This window comes from Perissodus microlepis, chromosome 3, assembly GCF_051167445.1.
Source record: "Perissodus microlepis isolate ML-2025 ecotype Zambia chromosome 3, ASM5116744v1, whole genome shotgun sequence".
Lineage (NCBI taxonomy): Eukaryota > Metazoa > Chordata > Actinopteri > Cichliformes > Cichlidae > Perissodus > Perissodus microlepis.
In genome coordinates, this window is record NC_140463.1 from 47,551,638 (window position 1) to 47,565,472 (window position 13,835).

At 41.1% G+C, this 13,835-nt stretch overlaps 1 protein-coding gene and 1 long non-coding RNA gene across 3 annotated transcripts; one reads left to right on the top strand and one right to left on the bottom strand.

Annotated features, from left to right (window-relative positions):
• Positions 1–240: 240 nt before the first annotated feature.
• On the top strand, positions 241–933 carry LOC146391704 (uncharacterized). The gene is made up of 4 exons (XR_014798643.1): positions 241–447; positions 536–607; positions 683–769; positions 852–933. It is a non-coding gene; the product is annotated as an uncharacterized LOC146391704 (long non-coding RNA).
• Positions 934–5,158: 4,225 nt separating this feature from the next.
• Positions 5,159–9,831, bottom strand: LOC146391705 (nesprin-1-like). 2 transcript variants are annotated; one of them, XM_084915204.1, is made up of 4 exons: positions 7,801–9,831; positions 6,793–6,941; positions 5,915–6,079; positions 5,159–5,837 (listed from the first exon to the last, which is right to left on the bottom strand). In XM_084915204.1, exons 2-4 carry the CDS (start codon positions 6,847–6,849, stop codon positions 5,688–5,690), a joined length of 372 nt encoding a protein of 123 aa, XP_084771330.1. In that variant the 5' UTR covers positions 6,850–6,941; positions 7,801–9,831; the 3' UTR covers positions 5,159–5,687. The 2 variants fall into 2 exon arrangements, with proteins under 2 accessions (XP_084771330.1, XP_084771321.1); XM_084915195.1 differs by lacking the exon at positions 7,801–9,831 and having other exon boundaries at positions 6,793–7,792.
• Positions 9,832–13,835: the final 4,004 nt, after the last annotated feature.

Consider the following 13,835-nt stretch of genomic DNA (forward strand, 5'->3'; position numbering starts at 1 on the left):
AGCAGACGGATGGACGGATGCTTGGATGGATGGATGCATAGACGGATGGATGGACAGATGGATGGGTGGATGGACGGGTGGATGGATGGATGGATGGGTGGATGGCATCGGTTTATCTTTAATCTCAAGATTTACTAATCATACAAGAATCCTGTTGTGCTGTTTTGGACGGTTGTATGAACAGGTTCAGCTCCAGTTTAACAAGCATCACTTAACCATCATGAGAATTTATTTAGTTTTTCTTGTTTTCCTTGGTGACTGTTTCACAGCAACTCGCCATCAGGCTCCCAGATTCTCTTCCGATATTTGAACTGCTGGTGTTGGCAACAGATGAGTTTCCTCAGCTGTGTGTTGGAGTGAGAGACTGTAGTAATGATAAACCACCAACCGGCCAACAGCTCAGGTTTGATATTATAGAGCTGAACGGCGCTCCTGTTCCAGTGCCAGGTAGGACCGTTTCTGAATTTCTCTGCTGACTTCCTGAAGCTTCAAACTTCAACTTGTTTCAACAAGCTTCCTTCTTTCCGTGCGTCAGGAGATAGTGGAGCACTCAGAGCCGTGCAGGTAACCCAGCTGGACCGAGACACTGTTCTCATCACCTTGGAAAGTAAGTCCCCTCGCATATTGTGAATCCTTCAAATGTCTTTCGTGCTCATTCTCAATCTGTGTACCATTTGGACAGGAACTGTAAAGATCGTGAACCTGCAAGGACTTCCATCCAGACAGCTGGCTGCAGAAATAGTCTTTGACTTCCCCATTGAAACACTAGGTAGAAATAATGATGTGACAAACAGAGTGAATGAGAGCTGATGTGTGTCCTGAAAGCTGAGTGACACCTCCTGTTCTGTCAGTCTGCTTGCAGGATAGTGTGCTGGCGTTCTGGAAGCATGGCCTCAAAGGGAGGAGTTTCCATTCAGATGAGTTGATGAACTAGTAAATTCATCCAGCGTTGGCTGAGCTCGTATCATGTGCTTATCATATTTGTTCTAAGTCATTACACATGTGAATTTTCACTTTATGTGCAGGTAACACAAGAAATTACAGATGAGAGTCGTGTGTTCAGAGTTCTGGGAACAAACAGGTATGTTAACAGTATGCTGACAAGAGCTATCAATCACTGTGAGAAACTAGTAATCCTAGAACATCAGAAGTAATCAGGATAGTATTTTTCTTGATACTATTGTTAATAGACCTGGAAGTGATTTTCAGAGTAGCATGTGGAAGTAGCATGAATACTACTAGCATTAATGGTAGCATTAAAGCAGGAGTCACACTAGAGTGTTTGTTCTGTTGGTTACTCAGATCCAAGGATTTAGGAAATGCAGCCTATGTGTTTGCATGCAGCCCTCCAAAAAAAACCAGCCATTAAAGTTACCAACTACCGTCTACCTGACACTTTGTACAGAAAACTACTTTCCTTAGTGCTAATTTTCTTTATGCTAGTACCAAATCACAACAATAGTCACTTCAAGACACTGTATATTGTAAGGTAAAGGCCCTGCAATTATGGTGCACAAAGGTGAAAAACTCCCTTTTAGCAGGTGAAAACCTGAACCACGCTGGGGGAGGGGCGGGCATCTGCTGCGATCGGTTGGGGTGGTGAGAGGAGGAAGACGGGACAAAGACAATCTGGGGAAGAGAGCCAGAGAATATTCTCAACTAATGATTGAATGCAGAGAGGTGTATAAACAGATAGTGAGTGAAAAGGGCGACTGAAGAAGAAACACATCAGGGGAACCCGTCAGCAGCCTAGACTTAGGCTAACTAAGGGAGGATTCAGGGAAGAAAGGAAAGTTGTAATCCTAATGTTAAAAGTAGAGAGGGTGTCCGTCTCCCAAACCCAAACTGGAAGCTGGTTCCACAGAAGTGGTGGCTGTAGCTCAGGTGGGGGAGCAGGTCACCTACTCCCCGTCTACATGCCAGATATCCTGCATGAAAGTTGCTCTCCGGTGCATCCGTCAGAGTATGAATGGGTGTGAACGGGTGAATGAGGCAAGCTTTGAGTGCTCAGAGTAGAAAAGCACTATATAAGAACCGGTCCATTTACCATTTACCAAGAGGGGCCTGGAAACCGAAGGGTCTGGCTCCCATTTTACTTTTAAATACTCGGAGCGAAGTGCTCTAATGGGGTGATATGGTACTATGAGGTCATTAAGATAAGACAGGGGCTGATTATTCAAAACCTTTTATGTGAGGATTTTGAATCTTTTATTCTGGAGCCAATAAATGTTCTGTTTCTAGTCCCTGTCAGGACTCTCGCTGCAGCATGTTGGATTAACTGAGAGCTTTTAGGACATCCTGATAATAACCTCAGCACTTCCTTTTGATCATTTTTGTGGGGGGAGGGGACATTAACACCAGGTTTTCTCAAACAATTGACACACAACCTGTGAAAATGAATAATTTCAGTAACTACAAGTGTGTGTTTACATTTGGATCGTATAGATATCTGGCATTAAAGCTCAGTCTTCAGAAAATGTCCTTTTCTTTTTGATTTCTTTCAGAGCAGTCTGGAATTGATTTTTGACTAAATAATTAAAACTAATAATAATATATTACTATATTATATTACTAACAAATCCAGGACACCCCTGTTGATCCAGTAGCTCTTAATGAAGTTTGAAATAAGAATCGTGGTGAGTTCATTAGAAATATTTCACAATCTTTTTTAAATCAGTCATTACTGGAATCTTCTGAAGTGCAAAAACAGTGAGATTATATATGAGAAGGACGGACTCAAAGACTGTCGTGTATCACATATATATTACATAGATGTCCAAAATCAATGCATCATTAATGAAACTGAAACAAAAGTACTGAATTTCATGTGGAAGACCAAACCTCAGCATTCAGGAAAGTCTTATACAGGAGCAAAGATAATGGACGTTACCCGGAGTTTTCCACTGTGAAACCAGGAATAACAGCTTAAAAATGTTGTTGGATTTCTGTGATCTAAATCATTGTCAGCCTGGCAGGTAAATAGCGTGGACACCAAAGTTTGTGAACGTGATAACCTGAGAACAAAGACATGTAGGATTTTAAATCGGTACCATAGGTGTGTCTACTGGGAGGCTGAGGCTTAGCGCTGGTGGCTGCCAGTACTAAGTATTATTATACAACTGTGCCAACCCTTATTTAGTTGATCTTATCTTCTTTCCTTGTGTTTCAGTTAGTTTTTACTCAAACTGGGTGTAGAAGGAATCCTCGCAAAGGTTTCTTTTTCTTCTGTGTTATGTTTTATGTATTTCTCAGCTCTTTGCTTCCTTTTTTCTACTTTAAACTTGTTTGTATGCTGTTGTGTAAATGTTCACACTTATCATAAAGTTTAAAAAAGTAGTAGGCGTGGTGATGAGCAGGAACAGGAGTAAAACTCCAGTAAGTGTACCAGTACTGTACCAGTGTGTAGCATTAAAGTCAAACTACAGTGGTTGTAGTATCAGTAGAGTAGTGTTAGTACTAGAGGTGGGAGGAGTAGAAGCAGGTGGAGGCACTGGCTTTAGGTTAGTACTGCCTTTCTCTGGTTCTCCTTTACAACTCATCTCCTTCTCATTTGCTGACAATGTGCAGAGACATCATCCTTCAGAGCACACCGACTGATGACCCGTCAGCACTGAGCAGCCTGTACATCCTGACAGGACACGAAAGCAGCTACTGAGAGAGGACACGGGGCTTCTCTTTCGACGGTGTTACCAAAGAAAAGCACAGCCTGTCTGTAACTGTGGGGTGGAAACGATGCTCTGTTTCACTGAGGCTGTGCCAGGAAACGGTTCAATGCTGGGAATGACAAATGTTAGGAAGGTATCCTGCTGACTGTCCAGCCTTCACCTGTACACAAGACACCTGTCAAGGTCCTCGCTGGGGTTATAGTTGATAAAGCTTTCTAGCTTTTCTTGTCTATTCAGCTTACCTGCTTAAATCAGACCTTTCTGTTAAAGCTAATGCAGACTCCACTGATCCACCTGCTCAGTGTGGACGGGAGAATAACCTGAACATGGCCTCTGGGACATCATCGTACTGATGTTATGAAGCGCTCAGCCAGGTTTTCTTCTTGATCAGACTGAGGGGCAGACTGAGTGTGTTTTGGTGCCTCAACATTCAGTCATATTCTGTAAAGCCATTTTCTGTCTGCATGCTGCACATAAACTCTTTGGACCAGAGTGCTGTGACACCTACACCTTACACCTGCAGGAGCTGCTCGGCCATAGAAAGCTGTTCTGTGAAGTGCACGGCTTTTTTGCCAGTGTTGATTTTATGGGTTTAATGTAATAACTAATTTTTCACATCATCGTCTGAGTCGTAATCCCAACGAGGAATCCTGGAATGAAAAACTTGATGGACGCTCCAGCTGAAGAGTGAAGTGTCAGACTTTTAATGGATCTTTCAAGCATTAGCGTACTTACAATGGCAGAAACAGTGCCACGTCTAAAGCATAGGAGCCATCTTCATCTCATTCTTCCCATTGCATGCAAGTTTTTTCTCATCCTCAGATGGACAGAATTTGGTTTGCTGACTTCATTCAGTCACACCATACTAGAGCATAAAAAGTGGAAATAAACTGGTCAGTAAGAAAGTGTGATGCTTGAAAGTATAGCGTAAGGACAGCAGCAGCACTGCATTTACAGCTGATATGATGACTTCAGCATCTTTAAAGAACTGTGAAGGAATTATCAGTGCTAACACAACCTTAAGCACGTGATGTGACCGTATACACTGCTTACACTCTCAGTATCCTTACTTAAAGAGAACATCTCAGAAAAAAGTACAGTTAGCAAGAAGCTTTGAGAACAAGGCAGTGTTATTGTATGCTAACCACCGTGGTGGTGTAGCTTGTCCTGATAAAAAGTGAATGTGGTCACATTATACTTCACTCAGAAAAATAAAGGTGCCAACTGGAACCAAAAGTGGTTCTTTAGACTGATGCCACAAAGAACCTTTCAAACAATGGTTCTTTGAAGAACCATTTCTTTCAGTGGTTCATTGAAGAACCTTTAAAGGTGCCCCAAAGAACCATCAAGAAATGGTTCTTTGGGGCACCTTTAAAGGTTTTTCAAAGAACCTTTTTAAAAATGGTTCCTTAAAGAACCATTTTTAAAAAGATCCTTCAAATGGTTCTTTAAAAAAAAAAAAAAACATTTTAAAGAACCTTTTTTGAGTGGTTCTTTAAAAAACCATTTTAAATCTTTCAAAATAAAATGTATCATAAATTGAATTTGAGTAGGGTAAAATAAATACGAGCACAGCATAGACATATATTAATGGTTTATTGTCATTTTGTAGTATACCAAAGACAAAAAGGCATTTTAACCCTCAGCACAACATCACTACTAATACATGTCACATATTAGTGTTTTAAACAGTAATAATTAAATATATTTGCTATACTATAAATATATATAAATACTATATCTACAGATAACACAACAATTAATACATGTATTGTTTAATTAATAAAACATCAGAAAGTGATAAAACACATTAGAAATAGCAATAGCTTCATAACAGACCAATAAATCAACACATTTTCATCAGCAGATGTTTGCATGTTCAGTAAAAACATTTCAACAACAAGTTTATGATTAAAATGATCAATGAACTTCAGCCTTACGCTATGTAATGTACGTTTCATGTTGTACTCATGGTCCTTTGTTAGTCCAGTTTAGGATAATGTCTCTGACGTATGTATCATATCAAATATATTTAGTATCAAAACAAGCCCACACCTGCAGTTGTTTCAGTTTTTCACTGGTGTTTCCTGTTAGGCGGACATCCATATCAGCCAACCAAACGACAAGTTCCTCCCTTTGTGCTTCAAATCCCTCCCACTCTGAGACAAGGAGCTGAAAGAGAGAGAAAAGAGTCAATTATAAAGAAGACAGAAAAGTGAAACCCTCCTCAGAAGGTCTGACTCGCATACCTGCAGTTGACCTGTGATGGACTCCAGTTTGGCGTTCACGTCATCCCTCGCCGATGCCAGCAGCCAAGTCTGCAGGGTGCCCTGGAAGAGCTGAGTTAATGTTCGACTCCTCCCGGTCAGGCTCTCCAGCTGGATGATCCGAGGTCTCCCCTCTCGCCGCTGCCTCTGAACACAGAAACACAAATTGCATCTCAAGCAGGAGGTGCAGATTTTTTTTGCTATCCTTTTCTAAATCCAGGCTAGATCACGTGGAGGTATTTGGAAAACTTTTTTGGCCAGCGGACGACTGTTGTCTTGCAGAAAGTCAAATCAATCAAACATATGCGATACACAATCAATTCACAAGAACACATTATACAAAATAAGTCCAGTTCTTGCCTGATTTCAAATGAATTCTGCACCAAAACAGGGTAAAACGAGTGTTTGCAGCAAATGTGAGCACAAAGCCTCACTTTGTACAAGCCTGCTATTAAAGTTCTCCTCTATGCAGACGACTTTCCTGTTTTCAAGGCACAACTTGGATCTGCTGTACGAATCTTATGGATACACACTAAATGAAACAATAGTGTGCATGACTCCAGATTCTGATCCCTCATCCTAATATGGTCCCAACATAGCAACAGCAATAAAGCAAATGTTGAGGCTTCAAAATACAAAGTCCATAAACCAATGGCTGACATGGGTTTCATCATAAGGGTGATAAATATACAGATTTCAGTCTGTCTTAGAGATTTGATGTTCATTTACCTGCAGATGCCCTATACGTGCCTGCTCTGTGGTTTTCCACAACGTTTTCCACATCACTATTTAATACAGGAAGTAAGTGAACTGAAACAAGTCATCTTTCTTTGTGAGAGGACCATATTAATGAAACAAACCTCAATGACATCATAGGGATCCCTAAATATGCTCCTGCTGCTTCTCTTCCTCCTCATCCTAAGCTTCCTTCTCCTTGTCCTCGCCTTCCATCCAATTGTAATTCAACCTAATTGTGTTTCTCCCCCTCCTCTTCCTCATTTTGTTGGAGCTGTGAACACAATTAATGTGAATCTGGATTAATTTGTGCAAACAAGAAAAATCTACAGCTTTTTGGTCAGAGGTGCTCTTGTGATTTAAGCCGGGTAGAGTAGATTTATGTGTTGATGCTACCTGCTTCAGCTCTGGCTGCTGAGTGATATTTACACCCTGGCTGGATTACAAACTTTAACCATGTGCTGAACTTTAGCCCAGCGTTGATACCTCTTGTTAGTATAACGACCTCTTCTTAGCTTGTATGTATGATGGTGGAAAATGAAATATACAAAGAAAAGACCGGAGCATACCTTGTCAACTAGTCCAAAAATAAGTTATACAGGAACAGTCAAAGACACACCTTCTCATGTCACATTTCTATTCATTTCTATATCATTAGAGTTATCTAATCTAATTATTCATTCAAAACACTTATGCATAGCTGTATTTTATACAGCTCATACAGAATTCAAAGTACAGGTTCATGTGAGTATTTAATGTAGGGCTCAGATCTACAGAGTTTCTAGAGCAGACACAGAGCTCACGTCACAACAGGCTTCAGGCGCCATTTTAGTGACTTTAACAATATATTAAATTTTAATTTCGGTCTAGCTGACATTAGGTTATGTACGCAGCTCGCAATCGAACCACATATTTTAGAAGCCAAAGGTTCAAAATAGTTGGGAGCAGCTTCACTTAATTAAAACAGTGGTTTTGTTAGGAAAACAGTTTCTGTATACCGGATACTAAATTGCGCTGACGTCAACGGCTAACGTATCTAGCTAATCGCTACTGTTAGCACAACATTAACAGCAAGCTACAATGACGAGTAACAAAAACAAAACAGTAATAAGGTTTTAATGAAAATGTTTTACCTTTTCCAACAGTCCCAGAATCCAGAGCTTCAAAGTCCAGCAGGTACTGAAGACTGTTATCCGTTTCGCTGTCACCGGCCGTGAGAAAGTGTTTTCTTTCCCCTAAAGGTCAAGGCCCGCCGCTCGCGCACTCTGTCTGCGCATGCGCATCCCAACGACTGACCCCCTCCGTCCGCTCCCGGGAGGTTATAGTATGACGTGTTCTGACATCTCTCTCTCTCTCCCTGTATCTATTTGGCTCGAAACACATATTAACAAATTGCTCAGTGATGAACAACTACTCAGATCATTTACCTAAGCAGTGTGCTTTGTCAAAACGAAGTGTGTGTTCATTACACTGACATTCTGTTCTGCAATTGTTATTTACTTGTATTTTATAATTTGACTTACATACTGCTGGGTGGTTTGTAAAGTTTACAATAACTAGTATTATCATTATGCTATATTTTCAAAAAATATATAATAATCTCAAAAGTAATGCCTTGGAGTAGAAAATAGTAATGCTTTATTAACATTTAAAACTAAAGTACAGTATTTGAATGTGTGTATTGTGTCTACTGTTTGTTAACTCACCATATTCATAATGGGTTTGCAGGGTTAGGGGTGTGTGTGTGTGTGGGGGGGGGGGGGGGTTAGGGTCTTTAGGCTTTCCCCCCCCACCCCTGCCACCAGTATATTTTTAAGCAAATATTTCTAACTTTTATTTGAATATTCAGTTTCCTACCATCTTCTCTTAAAGGGTAATTGCCAGGTAACCCGCCCTCCCCCTTCGCACACACATGCACACAAAGAAAACACACAGTATAATTCACAGCCTCGTTATAGTGAATAAATATTTATGCCATTTACACCATCAAACTTAGATTGCTAAGGATGAAGAACCTTTTGTTCTTTAAAGAACCATTTGTAATAGCTGAAGAACCATCCACAAAATAAAAAGGTTCTTTGACGTATGATGGTTCTTTAAAGAACCATGAAGACATCTGAAGAACCATTTAAGAACCATAATTTTTCTGAGTGTTGTTAACTAAAATGAAAAAATGAAATAATTCCACTACATGGGTAAAGATATTTATGATATTTATGGAAAGGATACTATAAAAGTAACACTGGCCTTTCCATGAGAGAAACTTGAAGTACAGTATGCATGTTGAGATTAATGTTTTTTTAATATGTTTTTGCTACTATGTGAAGATGTGATGTTATTAACAACACAGAATAGACAGAAATAAAGATTTTCATATCTCTTGGAGTTTTATGAAGAGTTTGTTGGGTTGTTCTTCTTTGAATGTGTGGATCGATGCTTCTACGATTTATATCTTAATCCTTCAATTTGTAAAAAACATTTTGAATTCCGTTTGAGAAGATAAATGAAGGTTCTTGCATTCAAGTGGAGGCTCTAGCAGACTGAGAAAGTAACTGCATAACTGTGTTATTCCTGCACCCATAGCAGCAAGTAAGTGAAGGCAGTGATGAGCGCTGATGAGTTCTCAGATCACTCAGTCAGTCTCTGAACGTCACCTTTATTGTGATCGCGCACTTTAAGCTTTCATGCCTGTATTTTTTGCACAATTGTGATAATACTGTATTGAAAGAAATCTGTGCACAGATGAACATGGGGCGGCTTTGCTCAGGTAGTAGAGGAAGGTGCTTCAATCCCCGTCTGCATGCCAAATATCCCTGGACAAGATACCAACCCAGAGTTGCTCTCCGAATGTGTGTGAACATTACACAGAAAGTGCTTACAGAGAAAAGTGCTTGCGTACACCTGAATGAGGCAAGTTCTTTAAAGTGCTTTGAGTACTATATAAGAACCAGTCCATTTACATCGCCAAAGCACTCAATACTCTCTTTACGAAGTTCTCTGTAGTTTGTTTCTCCAGCACCATATTTGACCGCGGTCTAGTGAGCCCTCACTTACGAAGACACAGTCAAGCTAGCCGCACCTAAAATGTTGTTGCACTATTCTTATGCACATTACGGTACGGGTGCCGACTGGCTTAGAAACGCAGTCTTTTGTGTCCTGACACTATTGTACTTCACAATCCACTCCTAGTTTTGGTTCATCTCCACTCTTCACCCTGTGATCCACAGCCCAAATTACTGTACGAGAAAATTAACAGTAAAATTTACCCAATATACAGTACTGTACTTTTAATATCCTCATCTTTGAGCTCAGATTACACAAACACTGTAAGAGGTGACAGAGATATTTCACTGGATTCTGACTCTAGGCCATCTCCACTTTTCACCCAGTGATCCACACCCAAAATTACTGTACGGTTTTCCAGAAAATCAACAGTAAACTTTACCCAATTTACTGTACTGTACTATATATTTTCTCATCTTTGACATCAGATTACAGGAAACTGTAAGAGGTGACACTGATATTTCACAGGTCTCTGACTCTGGGTGACCCCCACTCTTCACCCTGTGATCCACACCCAAAATTACTGTACTGTTTCTGAGATTGCTGTGTTAACCCTCTCAAGGCAGGCGTTGCAGATTTGCAGCAGTTAAAAGCTAACAACCTGATCACCCCACATACATATTTTATGAGTTTTTTTTACTCAGAAGTACCACTGCAGGTATTCTTTTGTGCATTAGCAACAAAAACTTAATTTGAGCCTGAGAGGGTTAAGCATGAGTATGACAAAGGCTAAGAAAATATACTGCCTGAAATAATATCAAATTTAAACAACAAATTACAAAATTGCCACACCTGCTGTTATTGCCAGGTGTTCGATAGAGCATTATTGAGTCATAAAAAATACATATCATTGAAATATCATCAGTAAAAGAAACACTCTCACTATGTAAGACATGTTAGCAAATTCAGTTAATAAATAATGTATCAAATCTATACAGATGTTTGAAGGTATAAAGCAAAGCATGTTTGTTTCTTATGGCTTACAAATGTGTTTGCCTTTAACATAATTTACATTTCATTTATACAGTTTCACAGATGAAACAGTAAAATAGGTTTCCTGAACTGTTCTTCATGGCCCAAATTTTGAATCCTTTTGAGGGTGATGCATTATCCATGAAGGTGGGCAATTTGTTCATTGATCTCTGACCCTCGCTGACTCTGACGCCTCCTAATTCTGCTTCCAGCCTTGCTGATGAATTTGTTGTCACTGATGCTGTCACCAGTTGTACACAACATCTCTGTTTGTCCACCAGTCTAATCTGTAATTCAGGTGAACCCAGAATTACCTGCATCTTTGTAATGTTTCAGAAAATATACACTATATGTTGATGGGCATTGTCCCACTTTTCTTTCCTTTATAAGTAAGAATCTCTGTGGTTTTAATGACAATTCATATACAGATTGTGGAGGACATTTAATTCAACACTCAAAAAAGTTCCTCACCAGCAGACTGTAGTACAATTTCAGCCCACAGTTAATAAACCCATCCAATGCAGCGTTATCAGAGAAATTATGCAAGTGTTATGTTTGTATGTACTGGTAATCTATTTATCATTTATCATGATTCCTGCTCTGATGATTACTTTCTTCTCCTTCTGTAATTTTAATAGATAAAGGATGTTGAACATTAAGCTCCAAACAGGATGAATGAGGAAGACCACAGAGGAGAATTGTGGATGTAGTGAAAGAATACATGCAGATGGTTTTTTTCATGGTGGAGGAGCAACTTCTGATCCCATCTTAAAGAAAAAACACATAAAATTGAAGAGTAAAAATAATGACAACAATATGTCTAAATTTTTTATTAATTTTTTAGAGCAAATGCAGTCTTGTCATGGTCAGAGTTGCCCACTCATCCATCTTCATCCGCTTTATCCGAGGCCGGGTCGCGGGGGCAGCAGCCTAAGCAGAGAGGCCCAGACCTCCCTCTCCCCAGCCACCTCCTCCAGCTTATCCAGGGGAACACCAAGGTGTTCCCAGGCCAGCCGAGAGATATAATCTCTCCAGCGTGTCCTGGGTCTGCCCCGGGGCCTCCTCCCGGTGGGACATGCCTGGAACACCTCACCCAGGAGGCGCCCAGGATGCATCCTTGTTAGAAGCCCGAACCACCTCAGCTGGCTCCTTTCGATGTGGAGCAGCAGCGGCTCTACTCTGAGCCCCTCCCGGATGGCCGAACTTCTCACCCTATCTCTAAGGGAGAGGCCAGCCACCCTTCGGAGGAAGCTCATTTCTGCCGCTTGTATCCGCGATCTCGTTCTTTCGGTCACTACCCACAGCTCGTGGCCATAGGTGAGGGTAGGGACGTAGATCGACCGGTAAATTGAGAGCTTCGCTTTTACACTCAGCTCCCTCTTCACCACGACGGACCGGTGAAGCGTCCGCATTACTGGAGCTGCAGCCCCAATCCGTCTGTCGATCTCCGGCTCCCTTCTCCCATCACTCGCGAACAAGACCCCGAGATACTTGAACTCCTCCACTTGGGGCAGGAACTCATCCCTGACCTGGAGTGGGCACTCCACCCTTTTCCGGCTGAGAACCATGGCCTCAGATTTGGAGGTGCTGATCCTCATTCCCGCTGCTTCACACTCGGCTGCGAACCGTTCCAGTGCGAGCTGGAGGCCCTCACCCGATGAAGCCAACAGAACCACATCATCCGCAAAAAGCAGAGATGAGATTCTGAGGCCACCAAAGTGAAAGCCCTCCGCCACTTGGCTGCGCCTAGAAATCCTGTCCATAAAAATTATGAACAGAACCGGTGACAAAGGGCAGCCCTGGCGGAGCCCATCACCCACCGGGAACGAGTCCGACACTTGCAACGGTTGTATAGGGATCGAATGGCCCGTAGCAATGGTCCAGACACCCCATACTCCCGCAACACCTCCCACAGGACACCCCGAAGGACACGGTCGAATGCCTTCTCCAAGTCCACAAAACACATCTAGACTGGTTGGGCAAACTCCCATGCACCCTCAAGTATCCTTGAGAGGATAAAGAGCTGGTCCAGTGTTCCGCGACCAGGACGAAAAGAGTTGCCCACTCATATTTAACTAATTCAAATACAATTACTGCATTTAAATGCTTATGTTCTAATAAAAGGCATTGTTTAATACTTCTGCCATGACAACCCAAATAAATCAATGAGAGGGAAACGGGAAGATTAGTCATCAGGTAAGGTTTACTGTTCATTTACCATGCCTTGATAACAGTAAGCTTAACAAAAGAAAAATGTTGGGGAGGAGAAACAGTGTTCTGTCAAAACATCCTACCGTAGCGTAAATTTATAGTCTTGTCTATCAATCCATGCTAACTTATCAGAATATGCTACCTTACGTGGTTAATGGCTCTGTTGTATAGGTAGCATGTTCAGATGGCCAAATCACACTATTAAAACATGCTTCCTGCTGGGATTTATATAGGTAGGATGTTCAGATGGCCCAATCACACTATTAAAACATGCTTCCTGCTGGGATTTATATAGGTAGGATGTTCAGATGGCCCAATCACACTATTAAAACATGCTTCCTGCTGGGATTTATATAGGTAGGATGTTCAGATGGCCAAATCACACTATTAAAACATGCTTCCTGCTGGGATTTATATAGGTAGGATGTTCAGATGGCCCAATCACACTATTAAAACATGCTTCCTGCTGGGATTTATATAGGTAGGATGTTCAGATGGCCAAATCACACTATTAAAACATGCTTCCTGCTGGGATTTATATAGGTAGCGTGTTCAGATGGCCCAATCACACTATTAAAACATGCTTCCTGCTGGGATTTATATAGGTAGGATGTTCAGATGGCCCAATCACACTATTAAAACATGCTTCCTGCTGGGATTTATATAGGTAGGATGTTCAGATGGCCCAATCGCACTATTAAAACATGCTTCCTGCTGGGATTTATATAGGTAGGATGTTCAGATGGCCAAATCGCACTATTAAAACATGCTTCCTGCTGGGATTTATATAGGTAGGATGTTCAGATGGCCAAATCGCACTATTAAAACATGCTTCCTGCTGGGATTTATATAGGTAGGATGTTCAGATGGCCAAATCACACTATTAAAACATGCTTCCTGCTGGGATTTATATAGGTAGGAT

Excerpts from the sequence above, each read along its gene's own strand:
- LOC146391705 (XM_084915204.1), bottom strand. The coding sequence starts at position 6,849 with ATGAGGAGGAAGAGAAGCAGCAGGAGCATATTTAGGGATCCCTATGAT. Across the intron at positions 6,080-6,792 it reads ATCCCTATGATGTCATTGAG|AGGCAGCGGCGAGAGGGGAG; the intron begins GTTTGTTTCATT and ends TTCTGTGTTCAG. Across the intron at positions 5,838-5,914 it reads CCATCACAGGTCAACTGCAG|CTCCTTGTCTCAGAGTGGGA; the intron begins GTATGCGAGTCA and ends TCTCTCTTTCAG.